The sequence below is a fragment of the Drosophila subobscura genome, chromosome dot (assembly GCF_008121235.1).
Source record: "Drosophila subobscura isolate 14011-0131.10 chromosome dot, UCBerk_Dsub_1.0, whole genome shotgun sequence".
NCBI lineage: Eukaryota > Metazoa > Arthropoda > Insecta > Diptera > Drosophilidae > Drosophila > Drosophila subobscura.
This window is the reverse complement of record NC_048535.1, coordinates 287,325-311,092: the sequence shown is the minus strand read 5'-3', so window position 1 is coordinate 311,092 and position 23,768 is coordinate 287,325. Positions and strand designations below refer to the sequence as shown.

Here is a 23,768-nt window from a genome sequence, read left to right as displayed (position 1 = left end):
ACTATACATACATACATACATACATACATAGTTAGAGGCTTAACCTAAAACACTTAATTTGATGTAAGTTACGAGCTGGGAAAAATATGCAAATCATCTTATATTATAAATAAATAATCTCGTCGTCTGGTTTTTCAATTGAATATAACATTTTTGTTGTTTTTTTCATGATAATGAAACAGTTATACAATATGTCAATAAATCATAATACTAATACATTTATGTAATAATAAAAAGTATATTTGACTTCCTGTCATGTCGAAAATGCACTGCATTCACAAACGCATCAATCATTTCTGCATATATGCATAAGTTACATATGTACATATGAAATGGCTAAGATGTGGACAGACAGGTGATGTGTAATGCATGTAACGGTGATGCAATGCATCACTTATAATGAAAAGAATCGCCAAATCATTGCCATCTAAATTTTGTATAACAATTAGCTAATTTATTTGGTTTTAAATTTATGTATGTTTGTTTTTTAAATTTGTAAATGCTATTTTGTAATTATCTAATGCTTTACACTTTCGTGATACATTTTATTTTAAATTGCGTTATTAATTTCTTGTTTTATTCACACATTTACTTTGCGATTACATATACTCGTACGTATTGTATGTATGCTATATATTTTTGTGTTTATGTATTTTACGAACGTGGATAATTCAGTGCTTATGCAGATAAACAAATGATTATAAGTATTCAGATACATACATTAACAATGTTTGCAGGCATTTTTAAAAGAGTAAAGTTTTATTAGGCTTTATAGTTTTCGTTTTTTTTTTTTTTTTTTTTTTTTTTGCTTTCTCTAAGATACAAATTAATCTATTTAACAAATTCTATGATGGTCACTACGAATTTGAATCGGAAAATCAGCACATTAAAGAAACATATTCCCACATTAAGATGCACAAAGGTTACAGTTACATATTTTACTCCCACAGATATGTTGGCTACGAAACGTAGTTTTTATTATATACTCGTATGTAGTATCAAAACTGACTTGTATCTTGAATCTATAATTTTTTCATAATTTCTGTGGAACTTATGAGCCTTGAATTTGACTGGCCTTTTTCATGAGTTTTTCATAGATTTAAATTTATTTATAATATTACAAAGATAAACATAAAACATATATAAATAAATATTAAATGTAATGTAGACAAGTAATCAAATTTACAAAAAACTTTTTTATAGGTAAGACACTATATATGTGTCAACTGCAAATGAATGCATCATATTCAACTGCTTTAACTGCATAACTAGACTTTATATCTTTGGTGTGATGAATACAATCCATTGATTGACGCAACCTATTTCTGTGGTATAAAATCGAATGTAGTAGCTCCACTAATCTTGCCTGATGCACTTCTGTGAAAGTGAACATTTTGCCATTTGTTATCGCGTTTATGCCAGACGCGCGTCTCCTCTGACTGATGGGTATGAGCATGTCCTTGCCTGACATTAAAGTTGCATACAAATAACATTATCCTGTGAATACTCAACTATACTTACTTATCAATGTACTGTGTTAGCCTGACGTAGGCGATGCAAGCGGCTTCCTCACCCAATAAGTGTACATGGGGATTCAATATAGTTGTGTTAATGGCTTTGCAATTCTTACCAAGAACTAAAAGTAAAAAAGGCGTCATGATCAATATTAAAATGTACTCCTAATTATGCTTACCATTTTCAAAGTAAAATTTGTGGAAATCAATTCCTTCGACTAGGTTACCTAAAGCTTCTGGCTCAAAGGCGGTTAGATGGGGGTCACAAATTTTACTAAATATAGTTTACAAACAAAAATATTCATGGTTATCAAACGCAATTGCTAAATTTAAAACAAAAACTTACGTGTATCCATCAAAGTCACCACTATTTATTGCTTCAATCAGCTGTTCAGTGATCTTTATTATCTCTTGTCGTCTAGCTGCTTTGTATATTGTGGAAAGGTAAAATTGCAATTAGTCAGTATCATACATTTTTTCATTTTATTTTTGATAAATATATTTACAAGAATAATTGTAATGACCTGTAAACTGACTGACTTGACTGACTGACTTGACTGACTGACTTGACTGACTGACTTGACTGACTGACTTGACTGACTCTTGATTATGTTCCGTAATCTTAAGATTGTTTTCTATGCTTTCTATGTACATTATAGATTTTCGATTCGATGAAATTAGAAATGGATTGCTTTAAAAGTGTATATCATATCTTTTAATAATGATATTTTTATCAAAAAAAATATATATATATAACTAAAGCCATAGAAACTTTTTCAATTAATGGTGCAGAGGTTAATTTTAGGGAAGATTTAAAGTTAGGCTCGACCTAAACGAAAAATGAAGCATTATTAGGAATAATTGATAATAAACAACCGTTTTTTGCTTTGCCATAATCCACTGCATTTCTTTGTAAAAACTATTAGATATAGATTTTCTAAACCTACGAAATAGTGGGATAATATAAGATTCTCACAATGATAGTCCATTATGGTCCATTATGGGCTATACGAATGGATGAACCGATGTGAAGTAAAGGCCTACGATACATGTATTATTCATGCATTGCCTTTAAAATGGTTTGTTATCCATATAGTTATATCGAAACAATTTGATTACTTTACGCATGCAATACCTAACCAAAAATAAAAAACCCAAATAGTTCATAGACACACTCAGTTTAAACTATTCTATATGATCTATAGTATGTAGTATTGTCTGCCTTTTTGGAGTTTCATGAGCGACAGCAGCGGACTGTGAAATATGGACACTCATGTTAACTCACTTTAAATTGATGGGTCGTACGAAAAGTTTTAGGTTAATGGGAAAACATTTTTATTGTATAAACACTTTCAGTAGCTGTTTAGCAATGTATCCTTTATACATCATATCGGTAAACGCGGTCAAGTTAAAAAAAATGTCAAAGGAAAACACTATACCGGACTTTAACACTAATAAAGAGCACTTTCCGCATACTTATAAAAATGTAGAGTATGTAAAGTATGGGTTGGGAAGATGGGAACTGGAACAATGTTCTGGACGAAAAGTTGTTCCGATCTTAGTTCTTTTGCATATACCAAAAGCAGAGAAATGAAAAATTCTGTAACACTCTGCAATCATGTGGATTCACGCATAAAACTAGCTATAATACTTAGAGGAGGTACAAGCAAATATTAAACTAATTTTTTAAATACTGTTCAACGTTCATAACGTAAGAACAGAAATACAGAGTTTAATCTGTTGGTGGGAAATTTATTATGTTTATCTAGTTTAATAAGCTTTTCTCTAGAAAAAAACATACCAAAACCATATGGAAAAACAAAAATGTATTTGAGTGTACTAAATTCACTGTCTGCTATTGATTCATCTTTTGTATGGCATTAACTACATTTGTACATATGTACATATGTACATACATACATATGATCTTTAAATAACCTAAACGGTATCGTTCATTATACCTGTTAAATGCATATGTAAAGTAGGCCGTTTTAATTAACGGCAGTGGTATTAATATTGTCGGAAGACCCTTCTTCATAACAATAATAAGATCCTTGGGTTTTTTTTTGAAAGCGCATTTAGGCTTTTTTGATAAAATGTTGAAGCTATCTCGCTGCGGCTATATCTTGAAGCTTACAATTAAATGTCTGGCCTTTTCTAACTTGAAGTCTTCATGCAGACATCTTGTTTGGTTCGAAATTATTTCTGAACCGAATGGCTTAGTAATGTTCGAGCACTCACAGCCCGACATAAGGGTAAACAAAATAAAACCTCTAGACAAAACACAGGAGTGAAAATCCTCGAGAGTAGCAAAAGATTATAAATTGCCCTCAATTATGACATCTACTGAAATATTTTACACGGTAATATTTTTCTTCATAATACTAAAATGGTTGCCATTGTTTCGACTACTATGTACATACATACATACATATGTGTGTATGTACAATGATCATAACAAAGTGTTATGGGGAAAAGAGTTTTTTGTTGAAGATACACTAAAAGTGTACGGTTAGCACTGAATCAGATCATCAAGACTGGTCTAGAAAACTGTAGTATTATGGGAGAGTTTAGTTGTTCCTGTTTTAATTTTGGATCAGATATGCTCATTGTATTCCACTCATCCTGGCTACGTTTTTCTTTAAACCAAAATCGGATAGTTTATTCACATGCATTTATACAAGCATTTATGTAAATTGCCTATTAAAAAGTTCGTATAAGCTGTCATTTTTTGTTTTTACAGAATATTTGTAGTCGTCATCTTACGTACTCATAGAAAAAGCGAGTGATGGCTGGCTTTAATATTTTGGGCATACATACTATGTACGTACCTGAGGAGCACTGTGAGTTTCCAGAAATTTGCTGGCAAGTTTTAGCAGGACACACTATCCTTATTTCTAAAACACACACATTTGTATTGTTTCCGTGAAACAAGTAAAAATCAATATTTCAGAACATATTAATTTTTAGAAAACGAAATCATAAAAAGTTTAGTTAGGGTGTCGTTTCTTAACAATGATTTGTGTATAAAAACTGTAAGAGGAATAGCCTAATAGAGGAACGTAAATTGTACCACCTACCAGTGTTTTTATGATATATGGATGTAAGTTACAGTTTAATGTGAGTTTATATCTTAATTTGAATAAACTACAGTGGCTGTGTCCTACTTTTAAATAAATTTGACTCCTGGTAAAGAAAATAACAAATGAAAACACTCGTAAGTAGTAAGTAAACAATCAGAAGTGCCCGGCCACCTGATTCAACAGAAATGGGTAACAAAAATTTTGGTTTGACCATTGCATTGTTTCTAGTTTTAGCGTCGACGTTTAGCGAAATAAAATACACTATTATCCGTATTAACTAGACGCAGAGTTTGGGCTGCGTGGACTAATAAGTATAGTTTCGACCTGGTCTATCCGAAAGTAGTTTTTAACTTACATATTGTTTGCTTTCGGTGTTCGTCATTGTTTATCGGTTGACATATGGTGTAAAATGGAACATGGTGGAAATGGGGCTAGGCCCAAATTCAATGCATTTATTAGAACCTATAAGAGGCTTATACATACATATGTATGTATGTAAACCTGGCTATTTCGTCCTCATTTGTGAACGCAGTATATACATACATATGTGTATCAGAGCTTATATATCTGTTTTTTAAACCAGTCTGCGGAAATATTTTTTTTAGTTTGGACAATATAGCAAATATGTACATATGTATGTATGTATGTATGTACACACGTACATATGTATGTACATGTATGCACATATGCCTGCATCTATATACATATATTTGGATCAAGTTTCTCGCTCACACTGTCTATCGATTTCTTACTGCCTTAGCTTACAGGCTGGTGGAATATACATATATACATATGTACCTACATACATATGTGTGAGCATTAATTTCTTTGAAATTTTGTAATTACTCATTTACATTTTTTGTATTCATCGATCTCCGATGTCCGTTTTAAAGCTTTTACTTTCCTCTTTCACTTTATTGTACGAATAGTAACAACGAACGCCTATGCATATAAAATATGTTTATGTCAAAGTAATAATTTATCACAAAATTGGACTAATCACATCAAATTTCGATTTAAATATCCATACAAATATATACTTTTTCCAATCTCTTCCAAATTATTTTCTGTGCATAAAATCGGATCTGTCTGGTCGTCCGTACATCGGTCAGAGAGGACCGTAAGTTCCGCAGCGTAGGTTCGTACCATCAGCATTCCAAGACCAACCAGTCGCTCCCATCGATCCTTTTCTAAAGGGAAACCTATATACACCTACGTCTAAATATTTTAAGATACATATATACATGCATATACCCGTTCCTGTGATAAAAAATCTATAACAGCCATAACAGGGAAATCGAATAATTAGATAAAAAGTGTAAAACATGTGTAAATCGGAGTATTTTAACACGATAGACCGATTTAAACTGATTGCGGAATGACCAAGCACTTGGCTAGCCTTCAACGAGGTTTAGTGGTAGAATCGTAGAAGTTGATTTTGTTCTTTATATTAAAACTGATATTTACAAATGACTGAAGTATTCGAGATGGTGCCATTTTGATAAGTTTCAAACACAAAGTGCTTCGATATGTTTTGGCTTTCGACTCTTGAATATCTGCAATGTTATACAAATTTAATTTTATATAATATTTTATAGTATTTTTTAAATATTGTTGCGGAATACATATGCATGAAGTTGTTGACAGATTGCTTGGTGAAGTTTCATATACAATAAAAATAATTTAAGATTGTACGGGGTAACATATTACGGGTGGACACGCGAAAGAAGGTAATTCGTATGTAGACGTTAATGAAAGGACCGAAAATATAGTTCGGCAAGCCAATATAATTACAAAGAGCACAAGTATGTTTATATGATAGTTTTTAGTGTTTTGGTTTTCTATCCTTAGTATTAAGTCCAAAATAGTCAATTCTGCATAAAACAGTACCGCTCAGTTAAATTATTTGGATTGAAGTACTCACGTATAGGTACGACTACATTAATCATAACTGACTCAAGTATCTCTGATATACATATCTAAGTAAAAGGCTAACCGATTTGGCACTTATCTATGTAGTTATTTAACACGTGTGATAAGATATGCTTGTATTTAGTTGCATTCAAACTTCAATCCAAATGCAGAAGATACATGGCTGAAATAAAAATCAAGATCAGACCATTTTGGATTGATAAAAAATGCTTGCGTTTGAATCTAAATAAAATATGTACATACATATGTACATCTGTAAAAAAATGTAAGCAAATGTAGTAGATATAGATCAAGTATGATTTCACTCTACAGTAAAATTATACTCTGGCAAGAAAGGATCTTCAACATTAAATACTTATTCTTCCCCAATTGACAATACATACAAGTAGTGAAAGCTCTACGAGAAATGACGATGCACGGTTTCCTAACATATTAGCCTAAGCCTAAGCCTTGATTAATGAAAAATGAACCTAACGGTTAAAATATTACTTGTACATGTTTGTGTCAAAATTGTTGAAAATAATTGGAAAACCCAAACAATGTGTGTTTACATTTACCTTCGGGCTCTTTAGATATGACTGTGGTACTGCGATCAACGATTCCTTTTTTATCTTCTAGGAAAAACAAAAAAAAAAACGAACAAATTTCATATTTGAAAATGCGACTTGATTTGTTCCAATATTATGTACTGTATATGAACGAGTGAGTATTTCAGAGATTAATGTGATTAATACTGGCTATTATAAGTCGATTCTATATTCGATGAAAAGCACTACTTAATCAAATGTAAATAGATTAATTTCAAATAAATCTTAGATTGACACTCATTGAGCATAAAGCGTTTTTTTTTTTTGTAAACAAATCTTAGAGTTTAAAAAAACTTTTGCAAAGATTTGATCATAGCAAATAGTGACAGAAATTTTAAAGTTAAAGTAATTATTTGAAAATAAAGAATAATTTATGAAAATGCATGCGTAGTAAAAATAAAAACGATCGGTTCTGCATAGTTTAATAGGAAGACAAAATAATTTTTACATTGGTGTTTTCTGATATTCTGAGAGTTAGTCGTTTTGAATATCAATTAGGAATACCCCTTAGTATTTAGGGTACTGAAAAATGTCTTTTAAAATATACTGAAATCGTTTTAAAAAATGGTGTTCTATTGATATAAAATAAAAATAACAACAAAATAGAATCATTTAAATTTTGCGAAAATATACAACAACAAAAAAACACACCAATCCATACATATTATCTAATTTTGGTAACACTTAAAAAATAAAAAATGAAAATGGATATACACTTTTATCAGGTTCTGCACCAAACACTTCTTTTGTATGTCCTTTCATACTTATAACACTACCCTACACGATTTTACCTCAAGGAACCAAACCCACTTTTTATGAAAGATGTGAGGCCTAGAATATCTGCTGATATTTTTTTTTTTATGGCAGACCTTTTTTTCTAAGAATTTTTAAAATGTGTTGTTTTTTTAAGCCAGAGGTACACAAAAAATACCAGACCTTTTTAATTTTAACCTTTAAATTTAAAAAAAAAAAAAGTTCTGCCACAGAAAAAAAACCATAATTTATTAAAGAAATTTTAATGCCAGATATCTATCAGAAAAAGTCGGTTTTGGTTCCTTGAGGAAAAAAAAAGTTCAATTTGGTCGAGTAGTGTAATTTTTATGTGTAAGACATTCAATGTTAGAGACTTGAAGTTTATTTTGCTTATCTATAGTTCACACTATGTTGATGCACTGAATAATGCACTAGCGATTGAGCAAAGCCTATCCTACTAAAACGAGATATCTATGTATGTGTCTTTTATTCAGAACATTGATCGCGTTGTTGGTATAAACAGAAATATACGTAAGTTTTAATATTTACCCTTTATGTCGTCGTCCTCAAGGGTGGTGCTAGACGAATCAGTCGATTCCTTGACTTGAGATCCGTCACCTTTCTTGGTGATCATACTTCTGCCTGTAAAACACAAAAATAATAATAATAATATTCATTATTTAGAAGCAGCCCTGCAGTCTTTAGTTTGACCTTTTTGACTCCCGCAGAGTCTCTAGATTTTCTGAGACAGTGAGCCACTCTGACACTATGATAAAGTGGACCTTTACTAATTCCACCTGGTTTACGTGAAGATTTAACGGCTACAAAGCTTTTAAAACTGTTTCTGTCCATAATGTAGCACATTTTTAATAACTAATTTTATCGCCAATGACGCGACGTAACTGTTCTCGGTATTGTTTTATTTTTATACCCGGTACTCGAAGAGTAAATAGGGTATATTGTATTTGTGGGGAAAAAATTTAACACATAGAAGGAAGCGTTTCCAACCCCATAAAGTATATACATACATATATTCTTGATCAGCATCAATAGCCGAGTCGAAAGGAAGCTAGAAAAGCGTGATGGCGTGAGAAGTGATGTAGATGACATATGTAGAAAAAATGTAAAATTTAAAATTTGAAAAAAAAACCACTAAGGTACAGATGTTCTACTGAGTACCGGGTATAAAAGTTGTGACGCGTAAGAAGCGTCCCTTCTCGTTTTTTTTAAATTACTTACTGGAAAAATTCCTAGTAGCCAACATTGTCGTAAGTATAGCTCCTTTAAGCTTGCGACGTGCATTAAATTTCTTGAGACAGTCCACGGTTTCTTGACGATGCACAACAGAAGCCACACGTTCCCTTTGCTGAAAATACAATGATGATTTGATGTATACGATACGTATTGGCCGTTACTTACACAAATCCATGGGTGCTTCAAAGCCTCGGATGCGGTTATTCGTTTATTTGGATTCACAGTTAGCATTTGATTGATAAGATTTTTAGCTTCTGGTGTTACTGTATCCCATTCTGGCGATGGATACTAAAGAGTTTAACAATAATTAAAATTTTGTCATGAGATGAGTAAAGCTATAGACATACATCGTAGGCTCCTGCTTTGATCTGGGAGTATAATCTATGTTGGTCTTCATCCCAAAATGGTGGATAGCCCACCAAAAGTATGTAAAGAATAACTCCTGAGATTAAAAAAAAAAATTTACAGGACAGCGTGAATTTTGTTAATTTTTGTTCTTTTTGTATGATGCATGCGCAATGCACTTCAGAAAAATTCCATTGCTTACCACATGCCCATATATCTACTGATTTTCCGTACGGCTCCTTTTTTAATACCTCCGGTGACAGGTAGCCCGGTGTACCAGCAAATCCAAACCAGGCTTGATGGTCGCCTTGTACTTCAATGGCTAGACCAAAGTCAGCGAGTTTCACAGCTGCACCCTTTGCCTTACTAGCTAATAGTAAATTCTCAGGTTTCAGATCTCGATGCACCACACCGTTTTGGTGACAGTGATTGACCGACTCCAATATTTGTTGAATACAATGTGATGCATCAGCCTCTGAATAAAATTCGCGTGCAACAATGTCTTCGAAAAGTTCACCACCAGTTACACTGAAAATGTATGTATGCACAGTCAATTTTGTTGATTTCTTGGCTAGATTGAAATACTATATTATTTTTGAATTTTAATTAAATTACTCATACGAATTAAAAGAGCTTTAAGCTCCTACATTAATATTTGTTTTGCGTTCACGTTTTATGCAGAACACATACATATTCATACATAAATGAACGTAGAACTCGGAGGGGAAAGGATGAAGTATGAATCTCAATAAACAATAGTCAAGTCATTTCTTGAGAGATCCGAAAACATCTACATATTATATGAAAAATGTTACAATAAAATATTTTTCGGTAATAGACAACGCTACAAAAGTTTCGAAGATATTTCAGATTATTCTTTAATGCTTACAGATCAAAAACAAGATAATGATAGTTCTCCTCCTGGATACTGTCATGCAATCTCACTGAAATATATAGTTGAATTATTCTGATGCACAACCTAGACTCATTGTAATACCAATACATACCAATGTTTGGATGGTGTAATTTTCGGCAGATCCTAGCTTCACGCTCTAGTTTTTGAAAATCTTAAAACAAAATTAATTATATATGAAATATGCATTAACTCTGTATACATAGCCTAGTCTACACATGGTTGATGGAGCAAATGCAAATATCCTTACCTCTTGCTGTCAACTTTTTGGTATTTATAATCTTTGCAGCAAATTCAAATCCAGTTGATTTTTGGACACATCTTTTTACTATTGAGAAGGCACCTCTGAAAAATCGGACCATTTTGGGTGAATTTGAAATAATAAAATGGTCATTAAACATACTTTCCTAGTTCTTCTTTGATGTCATAATTGTCCGAAAAACGCGTACAGGCTGCTGGAGCAGCCATCGCGATGGCACACTTAAGAAAATCTATTTCGGCAATAAATTGTCAGCAAGGCGTTGTATAAATTTGCCTTTATCTCTGTGATTGGCAGTGTGCCTATATTTCCACTTCCAAGGTTGTTAATTTAGCTTTTTAAGTATTAAGACAATGGAATAAAAGTTCGAGTTTAATGGAGCAAAGAAAGTTCATATTTTTTAACATAGTCTACATACATACATATGTACATATGTGTTATGTGCTTGCACAAACACCTTTACAATAATAAGACAGGTTACTCTACCGGCAAAGATCTGGTTGTTGTTTTGTGTTTCGCTCTATGACGAACATATGTATGTACATACATACATACATAAGTATGTACATATGTATGTACGTACTGCACCGGCTACCGGAATAACAGAACAGTGGAAAGCAAATAATTTAGATGATTTTTTAACTTTTTGATATTCGATATTTGACATTATTCCATTCCATTACTCAATTCAATATGACATTTTTAATGTAGTGACTTGTTATTGTTATCGGCAATATACAATATTTACTCCCATCCCTATTCATTTTCGAAGTAACACAGCATGTATATACACACATACGCAAAACAAATGAAATATGTAAATGAATTTCGATCTATTGTTTTTCAAAAACAAAATGAAAATGTTTTTGTTTGAATACATTTATTGCATTTTTCTATATATATGTATGTATTTTTATAAAAATGTATGTTAAAATCTTTTGATGAATGGCGTTAGTTATGGCTACATACATATGTATGTATGTACATACATTCAATTACATACATGTACATATCTTTTAGATATTTATTGAAATAGTCTTCGATATGAATTAAACGCCATGTACATACATAACTATTTAACTACATTCGTATTTACATAAGACTACATATGGGGTTCTGTTCTAAGGTGCATTGAGAGCTTTTGGTCAAAATCAATATGCGGATTCAAGAATAGACTAGAATGCATGTTAATAAGGAATGAGTAAAATTACTAACCAAATTTTAGATGATACATAAACAAAAACTGTTATACAACAAGAAGAGTCCTATGTTTTCTGCTAGCATACATAAGCCACGTGTAAAGTTCGTAAAATTCATACATATGTATGTACATATTATATGTACAGCTTTCTTGCACCTTGAAATCAATATTTAAGTATCAGAAAATGTAAATAAAAAATATATCTGTAGAACATATGTATGTACATATGCATTATTTTTATATGATATACACATTTATTGACTAAATCAAATTTACCACTGAAAGCGACAGGTGTTTCTGAGCATTTCATTATTGAAAAAGAGTACCTCATCGAATCAATACTTACAATTCAGTTAATGGCAATGTACACATGTACATACTGGCAAAGAGTCAAAGAACAAGTTTATGTATCCTTTTCTATGTATCCTGATTTTTTTTCAAGGGAGCTTTCGATTGAGCTTAATTTTAAGACGCCCATCCAATAAGGATCCTGCAAGGGTGTCTTTGAGGACATCAAGTAAAACTTGTTGCGATTCATTTAAATTTTGTTTAATACAAGTTTTTACCAATACGGTATTTTAAGACTATATTCATGTTTCAGAATACGTCACCGTTGATTTAATGTGTGTGCAAGTGTACATATTTTTAGATGATGTAAAGATGTAGATACATACATACACCACACGCACAAGTATACTTATGAATATATTGCTGTTTCCTTGTGACACACTGTCCACATTGCTTGCGCATGAATATTCCAAGTTTTTCAACTGCCTTTCTTTGCATTTGCATTTCTATGCAATCAGACATATGTACGTATCTGTAGCACTGTTATAATGTTAATAGTCCTTATTTAACTTAATATGTATGTATGAACTATGCGATAAAACTTGTACTTATGTACATATGTATGTATACATGAATACATAAGTACATATATATAAAGGTACTTTTGTCCCTTAAAACATAGGGCGAGGCAAGTGGACTTGTGTCAACCTAATTGTAGCAAGGAGAGCAAAAACTTTTATACATACATACATATATGTACCTTGTCCGTACACGTACGTATGTATACACCATAAATATATACATATGTATGCAAGTATATTTTAACCTAAAATAATAAAAATGAATGCATGTGTACATATTTACGTATGTATAATTATGTACATATAATATTTAATTTCTCCCGAGCCTGAGAGCTACATGCATACATTCATACATATGTGTACGTATACATACATATCCATGTACATATGTACATGTACATACATACATGTGTACATATATGTCGGTAAAACACTTAAGAATATGTAAAAACTGTATGAATATTACTTTAAATGTATACCTTATGAAATTAAATGAATTAGGCTGTTTCACTTAAAACAATGTATTACGAATACATTTATCAGTAATCAGTGGAATCATAAATTGTTAATTGTGACAAAATAATAAAAGTTTAAATGTCAATACGGAAAATAAAAGTTCCGATATGCGAACATATGTACATATGTATGTATATCTATGTACAAGTATGTATAGATATAGCGCACTGAGAATACACGACGCGTATAAATAGATATAGAAATTTTGAGAACGTCCGTTTGCTTGAAAATCGAATTCAATACTGAATGACGAGACTTTACTGTCTCTTTTGGTTCGATTAAAGTAGAAGTGCCGAGCAGAAAAGCTTTGTGCTGAATTTTTGTTCCCTGACTTTCGTAAAGCAAAATTAAAACTTACGGCTACGAAGGCCATAGTTGCGTGCAGACGTATGTAGTACAATGCTAGGAGTATGCGCAGTGAAGTGTCCGTTTTCAGAACTTTCTTTACGTCGAAAGCAGTCGCTTTATACTAACAATTTTAAATTTGTCAAGAGCTAATTTTTGGATCATACAGAAACAAGATGCGGCCAGGTCATCAGTCAGCCTCTGCATCATGATTAAACATAAAGCATATATGTATTTTTATAATGGGTCTTCATATATGCTAAAAACAATTTTTTCCTAAAACAGCATAAGTGCAGTATATTAACGTTACAAAGGATCTAATTTTAAATTTGATTGGACGGTGACAGCCTCATTAAAAGGTTAAAGAGACAAAATGATTTTTACGCGCGGATCCTAGGCAAAATATCGATATCTGCAATATATATGTATTACAGGGCGCAGACTCATAGAGTACCGAAGTCCAAACCGCATTGGCCAAACTGCGCACATGCAGGAAATCTATCTAGTGGTGGAAAGTCAAAGTGGTGGCAGTCAAAGCTCGAATGGGAATGGCTATACTAACGACAAAAGAATCTCAATACGAAATACTAACACATTTTGAGCTGAAACTGACGCAGATTCGGGGGAACCTTGCTGGTACACCCGAACATTCTTGAAAATTAGATCGTTTGAGGGCTCTCACAATTTTTTTTAGCGATGGGCTTACTCTGTTCGTATGGATTCCGACTAAGTCAAAAATAATTCTGTTCTCACAGTAAAAAATAACCGACTAAACTAAATAAAAGCCTCGCTCAAAACATGATTGACAAGTTTCATATGGCTATAAAATATTATCTATATATATAAAATATCTATTAATATTTTGTAGTCGAAAGTGTTCCCTATATACATTTCGCCTTTCGGCGAAAAAAACCACTTATTTTATTTTTTATTTTATTTATGTAAGTATGTATGTATGTATGTACATATAAATGTTTGTATTTCTTAGTAACGCAAGGCAAGGTGTCGCAATCGAGTTCAGGCGTGAACAACACCAGGAATTCGCCTTACTCGACTCATCAGACTCGTAGCTAACACTCAACGATTTTAAATAGTTTATGATAACTTGAACTATGAGCCAATTTGAGAGCCAAGAAGGGGTGAATAGCTGCTTGAAACCGTCAAAGTACAGGCAAGTGGTGATCCCATGTGTGATCCGGAGCCTCCACAGCGAATTCGTTGACAAAATCAAAAATATTCGAAGCATTAGGAAAATAATATAATAACCCAAAATTCATGGTGGTAGATGTTTCTAGGTGGCGTTTTATGGTCCTGTGGTACTCCTATCTTTGAAGGCCGTCTAGCCGGAGCAAACTCGTAAAGATACTTTCCAGTGCTGAAGCGCTATGATAACCGTGCAGTTGGTGATGGGAATATCTTCTAGCCATGTAATCCTTTCCTCACCACCTTAAGTTAATACAGTAAAAAACGTTATAACTTAAGAAGTAGTTATATTTATTTTAATAATTGCACATGGACAATGTCGTGGCAGGTTCAACTAATAGGTGTATGGATTTAAAAATAAGTACGAATATTTTTGGTTTCATAGCTTTGCGATAAAATAATATCGAATAAGTACTGTGTATGGAATGCAAATTCGATTATTCGTGTATCGATGCACAAGGTACAATACCAAGATATTTTTAAAATATTGAATTTTCAAGATAATTTTAGTTTAGGAGATAAGAGTACTTAAAGTAAAAAATTGTTTCAGTTTGCAAAAAACTCTATTGAACTCTCATTCACTTATTAATTTAGAAAGCTGAAATTGCCCACTGTGAGACGGGCCTCGAGAGTCGAGACTTCTGCCTGGGTTCTGCTCTTCGACAGAAGGGTCTCGTTCAGAAGCATAGGCGAAAAGAGATTTGAGACCCCGCGCTCAGCTTCTGTCCGAGGGGCGCAACATCACACCAAAGAACAGCTTTTTGATCGCTCATGCAACATCTTGGTATTGTATAGTCTTTTATAATACTTAAGTAGCTCGACTTAATGCTCCGTTGTCATACGATTCGTTAAAGCTTGGACACGTTGTGCATTGCAGCTCTTACAAAGTATATGATCATCTAAAGGGTAGCACCCCCGACCATCAGCTTCGGACGATAATAAGAGCCCACAGTCCTTGTTTAAAAAATATACACATTAGTAATAATTAATTACGAAAGTATATCAATTCAATATTTTACCTCGCATTTATAGCATTCTAAGTGAAAGCTACGGTCCAAGGCCACCACTCGTACTGTCTCTTCTTGCCCTGGCTCAGGCATTATTGGTTCCTTGCAGACGCAGCAACGTGGTGCAAATTTTCTATATTTAGCAATAAAAAAAACATGCAGTAACGGAAATACTGTCCTTTAATCAAATCTCTTACTTATGAAAATCGGAAATGCAATAATTCTGATTAGTTGCATCAACGGTGAACAATAAACCATCCAAACTTTTCCCACATACAACACATGTAAAGCATTGCGGATGGTACGGCTTTCCAGTAGCTCTGAGAATTCTTTCCAAAATGGGCTCCATGCAAACTGAGCATTTTTCAAGAGTTTGCAAATAGTCATATTCGCAGTATGGTTTACCCTCCAGGGCATAAAATGGTTTACCTTGAAGATTTATTTGACAATCTGAGCATGTGAAACAGGATATATGGTAAATTTGGTCCATGGCCGTACAACCACTACTTTCTCCCAGCACTCGCTTATTGCATTTGACGCACCGACCTATCCGGAGAATACATATTTATTAGTTTCAAATAAGCATTTCAACATGTTTCACGTACCATAGTTTTCAAAGTCATGTGTTTGGTGAGTTGGATCGCTAGCATAGAGTCCTATACCACCTTCATTCTTATTTCTATTTTGATAAGTGTTTTGCTCATCGTAACATTCTGCCATGACACCGCCTCCGACATATAGTGGCTTGTTCGAATCAATTGCTATCAAAGAATTGGCTTCACATGATCTATTCGCATTATTGTTATCATTTACGTATGTATCATACATATTGTAACATGCATGTGATAGCATATCGCCAGGGGGACGAGGATTTATAGGCTCATAGATTGAATCATAAGTCGATGAACTCTGAAAAAAAAGAATAAACCGTAATGTACACATTCATACAGACAAATGAAGTAGTAACGCTAAATCAGAACAGGGCCCTGCCAAGGGAGAGTTTGCCGCTTTGATTTGGACTGGAAACTATCAAAATTTGAATATAAAGTGTGATTGGAGGCGCCGTTTTCCAACTTCGCCCTTGGTGCAATTCTGCCTTGGCACGGCCCTGCTGAAGAAGCTCAGCTCAACAATTTCCTAATTGCGTTTTTAGTATTTTTGTATCGATTAATGTTTGATTTATTTATCCATAAATTTTCTGACATAATCTAATATAAGTGTGTTTGTTACTTTTTTGTGATTTTGGTCAATCAGTGTGTGTCTGTGTTACAATGGACAAGGCCAGCAAGACGCAGGGGGTCCCGTAGTAAAGCAGAAAGAACTGGATATAGAGCCGACCAAGGTAACAAAAAGTACAGGTGGGTATGTCGCAATTGCATGAATTTTAATCACAGGAGTTTGAAATTAACGAAAGCACCACAGACAATTCTAACGGAGAAAACGGCACAGGTAAATATTTTACAAATATAACCGGTAATAACAAAAAAAAACCGGTAACCGGTAAATATCCGTTCCCTTCCTTCGTATGGTATTCGAATTCGAGCAAAATAGGACAATTCTACTCATCAGAAAGTGTTGATCGGTGGTATGGACAAAGAATGTCCTTATTGTCAAAACAGTAACATTAAACAGGTTGCTCATCGGCACTGATGAAAAACGTGTTTTTTATATGGATCTATATGATTATGAATGAAAATAACTTCAAGTGTTCATATTGAACAATATAAATTAAAATATCTTTTATATATCATATCTTTTATATTGTGTGAAATAGGACTTTTAGAACAGGGTTTTAGAAGTAGCTTGTAATGACACTTCTAACGAGAAGGGACGTGTGAGACGCTTCTTACGCGTCACAACTTTTAGACCCGGTACTCAGTACTACATCTGTACCTTAGCGGTTTTTTGTCAAATTTTTAATTTTTTCTTCATCTGTCATCTACATCTACAACACTTCTCACGCCAACACGCTATTTTAGCTCGCTCCCCTTCCCTAGAACCACACACTTCAGAGTCACGGCAGCGGCAGAGACGCGGCAGAAGCAGACTGCGCGAAGCAGAGTGTGAATGAGAGAATGTGAAAAAAACAACAAAAGCTGCTGGACGGGGTGGGTCTAGCCACTGCAAATTAATTTCTTCATTCTGGCTATTTCCCAATCCGGACTGCTGTGCTCCAGACGGTTGTGAAACAACACAGAATCAAGTGTATTTAAAAAATTAGCCCCGCCCCAATTCCGCCACCACAAAAGGCGAAATCTGCAGTATCCACAATTTTAAAGATAAGAGGAATCTATCAGATCATCGAGTTGGGATTAGATTGGATCATCAGCTATCCCCACCCCGTCCAGCAGATTTGCTTTTTTTTTTTTTGCACATTCTCTCATTCTACACTCTGCTTCGTGCAGTGTGGGGCTCTAGAGTAGAGGGGCGAGGTAAAAGAGCGTGTTGGCATGAGATGTGATTTAGATGTAGAGGTCATATGAAGAAAAAATGTAAAACTACTACTACTGAGTACCGGGTATAAAAATTGTGACGCGTACGAAGCGTCTCACACGTCCCTTCTTTTTTTCTAAATTTACCTTAATCATTGCGTTATGTTGCATCAAATGTTGACTTGAACAGTTGTTTGCTGCATTGATGTATGTTTTAGGCGGTGGCAGAAGTTTTAGCTCAGCTTCCGCCATTTCCGTTGGCTTGCTGAACAAATTGGTGGCACGTCGTAGCTCACTATAGGAAGAGCTAACAGCACTTACAGGGCTAGGAGGTGGCAGCATATCTTCCTCTCGTTCCTTCTCCAACACTGAGTGAGTACAGACCGAAAGCATTCCAGGTAAGGAACGCAGGGTTGACACGGTGGCATCAGTGCTTGCATCTGAAATTATGAATTCAGTAAGTACAGTCATTATTCTATTTAGGCAAAAGCCTTTTACCTGTTAAGTTTACGTTGGAGTATATTGTGGGGGGTTCAGAAGACGGATAACCAAATATTGATTCAGTTTGCGGTATATTTTCTGATTGTAGTTTACTTTCAGATGGCATTTTTAAGTTGCTGTAGATTATACTGTTTCCCAAAGAGTTAGATGACAACTTTGGAATACTTGTGGTAGATTTTGTGGATTGTATCTGTATTCCTAAAAGGCCTTTCTTTTCCATTTGAAGTTTGTGATACGCTAGAGCTTCTAATTGCTGTTCCAATACAGCCGGGTTGTCCAAAGTTGATTTTCTATTGCTGGCATTTCCGGAAACTTCGCATTCAAATTTTTGGTTCTTACGAAAAAGAACGGACGTTCCAAATGGTTTCTCCGAGCCAAGTAGGGGCTGTGAATAAAGCGGTTCCCGTGAACAAGTAACTTGCTTACTTAATGGAACCTTCAATTTGTTTCACACTCAAATTACTTTAGAATAAAGTTGACAGTTAGATTACATAATATAAACACAAAACAAAAGAAGGAGGAACCTTGTGAGACGCGCTAGAACGCTTCACAGCTTTTATACCCGGTACTCAGTCAATATCTATCTACATAATATGTATGTACTTAGTTAATTAAAAGCAAAAAAAAAGACGAGAAGGGACGTGTGCGACGTTTCTTAAGCGTCACATTTTTTATACCGGGTACTCAGTAGGACATCTGTACCTTAGTAGTTTTTTATACCCGGTACTCGAAGAGTAAATAGGGTATATTGTATTTGTGGGGAATAACGGTTGTATGTAGTATGTAACGCACAGAAGGAAACGTTTCCGACCCCATAAAGTATATATATATTCTTGATCAGCATCAATAGACGAGTCGATAGAGCCATGTCTGTCTCTCCGTCTGTACGTCCGTCCGTCCGTCTTGTTGAGCGCCTGGATCTCAGAGACTATAAAAGCTAGAGCCACCAAATTTTGCATCCATACTTCTGTGTGCTCACACTGTTACAAGTGTATTTCAAAAAAGAGCCACGCCCCCTTCCGCCTCCGCAAAAGGGCGAAAGCCTCCCAAATCTACAATTTAGAAGATAAAAGAAAACTAAAAACGCCATTCCGTAGGGAATGATCATATCTATCACCAAGTTGGGATCCGATTGGAGCATTATTATAGCCACAATAAAGAAATTAATTAGCAGTGGCCAAACCCACCCCGTCCCGCAGCTTATATTTGTTTTTTGCACATTCTCTCATTCATAAAAAGTTGTGACGCGTAAGAAGCGTCTCACACGTCCCTTCTCGTTTATACTCGGTACTCGAGGAGTAAATAGGGTATATTGTATTGGTGCGGAAATGCAACACACAGAAAGAAGCGTTTCCGACCCCACAAAGTATCTATATTCTTGATTAGCATCAATAGCCGAGTCTTGGTGAGCGCCTGGTTCTCAGAGACTATAAAAGCTAGAGCCACCAAATTTTGTATCCAGATAGCTGTATGATCTCACTTTTACAAGTGTGTTTCAAAATTTCGCCCCGCCCCTTCCGCCAGCCAGTTTTGAAGATAAAAGAAATCTAAAAACATGGTTTAATCGACTCGGCTCTTGATGCTGATCAAGAATGTATATATTTTATGGGGTGGGACATGTTTCCTTCTCTGCGTAACATACATCCTGATAAGGCTGATAGTGCTGATAAGTACTATGGACAGCAGTGCTATGGATGTCGGAATTTTCATGCGCTTAAATTCAAACCTTAATCAGATTGTATGTGCTACGCATCAGGAAAAGTGCAACTGTCAGAAATTGAGAAACCATCAGAACCATTGAACCGGGTTGGAATTCAAACCTCTTCCTGAAGTCCGTGTGAACACTTAATTCACGCTTCCAAATGGCATCAATCGGATCAACAAATATGTAAATAGTTCACAATACTGTCGCAGTATGATTTGCTGGGTCAAATAGTATTAAATAAAATCCATATAATCAGTATTTTTTCGAAGGCCTTAATTAGATTAAATTTGTCATCATTATTGAATTTGTTCTAGCTGACTTTCGCTTTCTCGCTTGCCCACCTCCATTTTTGTTGTTACTGCACTGCCTATTCGTCGACAAATGAGAGAATGATAGTACATACCCATATGTATCACCCCTTGGCAAAAAAAAATAAAATTTGTTCGATACAAAATTAGGTTTCATTCTTATTGAACACATACCTGAGGCATCTCATTTAGTTTTTTCGGCGGCTTCGGTGGAACAGATGGAGCCATTTTCTTATAGAGAGTATCATCTTGCACCGTGTACGAATTTTTCTGTAAATTTTCAACTAATTTTGCGACTGTCCCATGTCTTCCGTAATCGACGGCATACCCTTTCGGCGGCAACGGCTTATCGTTCAATACCGACAGTTCCTTAAGTTGCTTGTCTAAGGATTCCATGCTGACACATTGATGTTAATCTGTAAAAAAAGTAATAATAACAATATGTACGTGTTAATTTTGGAACAGTAAATAGTGCGTATAACACGCAATACTAAACCTGGGATGTTAAAATGTATGTATAACCGACTTTTCATGAGGAAAACTCTAGAATTTTAAGGAATCCTAGATGGAAAAAGCAGGAGTAAGACTGTGCAACACTAGTTTATTTACTTATTTCAATTATCCAGGGACCGTAAATAATGATTATTATTCCAATCATCCATTTAAATAAGTCGTTCAGAAAAATTAAATGGAGCAATAGACTGCTCTAAGGATAAACTATGCAAATCCTCCAAAATGTTTAAATTTTAAGTTTTTAGCATAAGTATAATTGATAATTATTTTTAATAATTATAAATAAAAATTATGTTTGACTAAAAAAATTAAACTCAAAAATAATAATTAAAATTTGAGTTTTATTTTTTCATTCAATTTTTCAATTTAATCATTATTTTTGAGTTTTATTTTTTTTACTCAAACAATTATTATTCATAATTATTAATAATAATTCTTATCAATACTGATTGTGCTAAAAACTTAAAACAAAATAATTATTGAATGATTTTTAAAATAAAGCTCAAATTGATTACGGTCCCTGAAATTAACAATTATCTGCTAATGATGGAATATAAATAAATATAAATTATATATAAGTATAGGAGAGGAAGGAAAGATACAATTTACAAATTTGCTAAACTAAGGTGATGGTAAATGTTAAGTATAATTATTTCAAGGGATATTTCGGTGGATATTATATGGTACAAGTAATTATAATTATTGCATCAAACAACCCGGATAAGTTCTTGTTGGGCGGAATTAGATCTTCATATGGGTAATAGGATAGGACGGAAAGTACGGGTTGGTCTGGAGGGAACTGCGAAATCCATCTGTTTGATAGATCCACCATCCCGAGTATGAGCTTGTGCATGAATACCACTCCATTGCAAATTTAGCGATGATGTAAAGAGGGTAGGTTCACTAGTTTTAGCATAGATCTGTGGTAAGAGTCTGTTAGAGTCCTAGTTCAGATTTCTAATGGCGAATATTAAAAATTGTTTTTGAACGGATTCAACAAGAATTTCTTGCTCCTTGTATTGAGGACTCCACACATAAGAACAATAATCCAATATCGGACGTACCAACGATACGTACAGTGTTATAGTTACATACATATGTGTAAACGGATTGTCAAACTCTTTTGACCAACGCTTAATACGCTAGGACTCCCTTAGCTTTGTTCAGCGTTGAAGCAATGTGGCTATTAAAACATACATAGCTTGGGATCAAAAAGGACTCCTAGTCATTTGATGTGGAGATTCGATCCAGAACATTTTCGCCGTAAAACGCATTTAATTTGCGTAAGATTCTTCGCTTCTTTGCGACTGAGACTTTTACTTTAAGTATCAGAAAACACTATTCTCGAATATTTATTGTTCTGCGTACTATTATTGGATTCTGAATTGCCGTGTTTTATGACTTTTAGGACCAGGACCCTTATAAAACATGTACTTTTCTTTATTTGAATGTTTAAGTTGTAGGTTTTCTATTTGTAAGAATCATTAATGGACAGAATTAAATTTAGAAACGTAAAAAATAATCCACTCAAACAACGAACACATTTTATGTACATACATATGTACATATGTATGTAAATCGAATAAACAGTTCTGTTCTAACCTACATTTATTTGCAAATGTATTCATGTATGAATTTTATTAATTTTTAAAGTAATTTAAATGTCAAAACTTTCACTCTGAATATCTTAATGTATTTTTCCATCCCATTTTAAATTAAAAATAAATTCGACATAATATTTCTGTTATTTGTTTCGCGGCGGCAGAAGTAGAGACTGGAAAATATCAATAGTACAAATACTCGATAAGCGTTATCGACCTTCAGTCTGTATATACAAGACAGAGAAAAGCACTGTTTAGGGTAGTCACGTGTTTTTTTTATACCCGGTACTCGAAGAGTAAATAGGGTATTTTGTATTTGTGCGGATAACGGTTGTATGTAACGCACAGAAGGAAACGTTTCCGACCCCATAAAGGATATATATTCTTGATCAGCATCAATAGCCGAGTCGATTGAGCCATGTCTGTCTGTCCGTCCGTCCGTCTGTCCGTCCGTCCGTCTTGATTGTCGGCTAGTTCTCAGAGACTATACGAGCTAGAGCCACCAAATTTTGGCAACAGACTGCTGTATGCTCACACTGAAACCAGTGTATTTAAAAAATGAGCCCCGCCCCCTTCCGCCCCCCACAAAAGGGGTGGCAATTCCGTAGGGAATGACCATATCTATCAGATCACCAAATTGGGATCCGATTGGATCATTATTGTAGCCACAATGAAGAAATTAATTTGCAGTGGCCAAACCCACCCCGTCCCGCAGCTTATATTTGTTTTTTTCACATTCTCTCATTCACACTCTGCTTCGCGCTATTTATGGCCTCTGCCTCTGACACGTCTCTGCCTCTGCCGCGACTCTGCAGTGTGTGTCTATAGGGGAGGGTGGCGAGCTAAAGGTGCGTGTTGGCGTGAGCAGTGTTGTTGATGTAAAAGACAGATGAAGAAAAAATGTAAAATTTGACAAATAACCGCTAA

At 34.3% G+C, this 23,768-nt stretch overlaps 2 protein-coding genes across 11 annotated transcripts; both read right to left on the bottom strand.

Annotated features, from left to right (window-relative positions):
* Window positions 1-573: 573 nt before the first annotated feature.
* Window positions 574-13,472, bottom strand: LOC117902927 (calcium/calmodulin-dependent protein kinase type II alpha chain). Of its 7 annotated transcripts, none has more exons than XM_034814510.1 (16): window positions 13,190-13,472; window positions 10,785-10,974; window positions 10,632-10,726; window positions 10,476-10,535; window positions 10,358-10,412; window positions 9,671-9,996; window positions 9,471-9,565; window positions 9,289-9,411; window positions 9,109-9,235; window positions 8,419-8,511; window positions 7,087-7,143; window positions 4,346-4,411; window positions 1,861-1,939; window positions 1,694-1,788; window positions 1,522-1,636; window positions 574-1,464 (listed from the first exon to the last, which is right to left on the bottom strand). In XM_034814510.1, the coding sequence occupies exons 2-16, from the start codon at window positions 10,847-10,849 to the stop codon at window positions 1,320-1,322; spliced, it is 1,596 nt and encodes a 531-aa protein (XP_034670401.1). In that variant the 5' UTR covers window positions 10,850-10,974; window positions 13,190-13,472; the 3' UTR covers window positions 574-1,319. The 7 variants fall into 7 exon arrangements, with proteins under 7 accessions (XP_034670401.1, XP_034670402.1, XP_034670404.1 ...); XM_034814511.1 differs by having other exon boundaries at window positions 1,861-1,936; window positions 13,190-13,471; XM_034814513.1 differs by lacking the exon at window positions 4,346-4,411 and having other exon boundaries at window positions 13,190-13,471.
* Window positions 13,473-15,048: 1,576 nt separating this feature from the next.
* Window positions 15,049-23,017, bottom strand: LOC117902942 (lipoma-preferred partner homolog). 4 transcript variants are annotated; one of them, XM_034814552.1, is made up of 8 exons: window positions 22,843-23,017; window positions 20,902-21,143; window positions 18,712-19,150; window positions 18,361-18,653; window positions 16,387-16,690; window positions 15,979-16,327; window positions 15,794-15,914; window positions 15,049-15,728 (listed from the first exon to the last, which is right to left on the bottom strand). In XM_034814552.1, exons 2-8 carry the CDS (start codon window positions 21,121-21,123, stop codon window positions 15,597-15,599), a joined length of 1,860 nt encoding a protein of 619 aa, XP_034670443.1. In that variant the 5' UTR covers window positions 21,124-21,143; window positions 22,843-23,017; the 3' UTR covers window positions 15,049-15,596. The 4 variants fall into 4 exon arrangements, with proteins under 4 accessions (XP_034670443.1, XP_034670442.1, XP_034670444.1 ...); XM_034814551.1 differs by having other exon boundaries at window positions 22,847-23,017; XM_034814553.1 differs by having other exon boundaries at window positions 18,712-19,099; window positions 22,847-23,017.
* Between the last annotated feature and the right edge of the window lie 751 nt (window positions 23,018-23,768).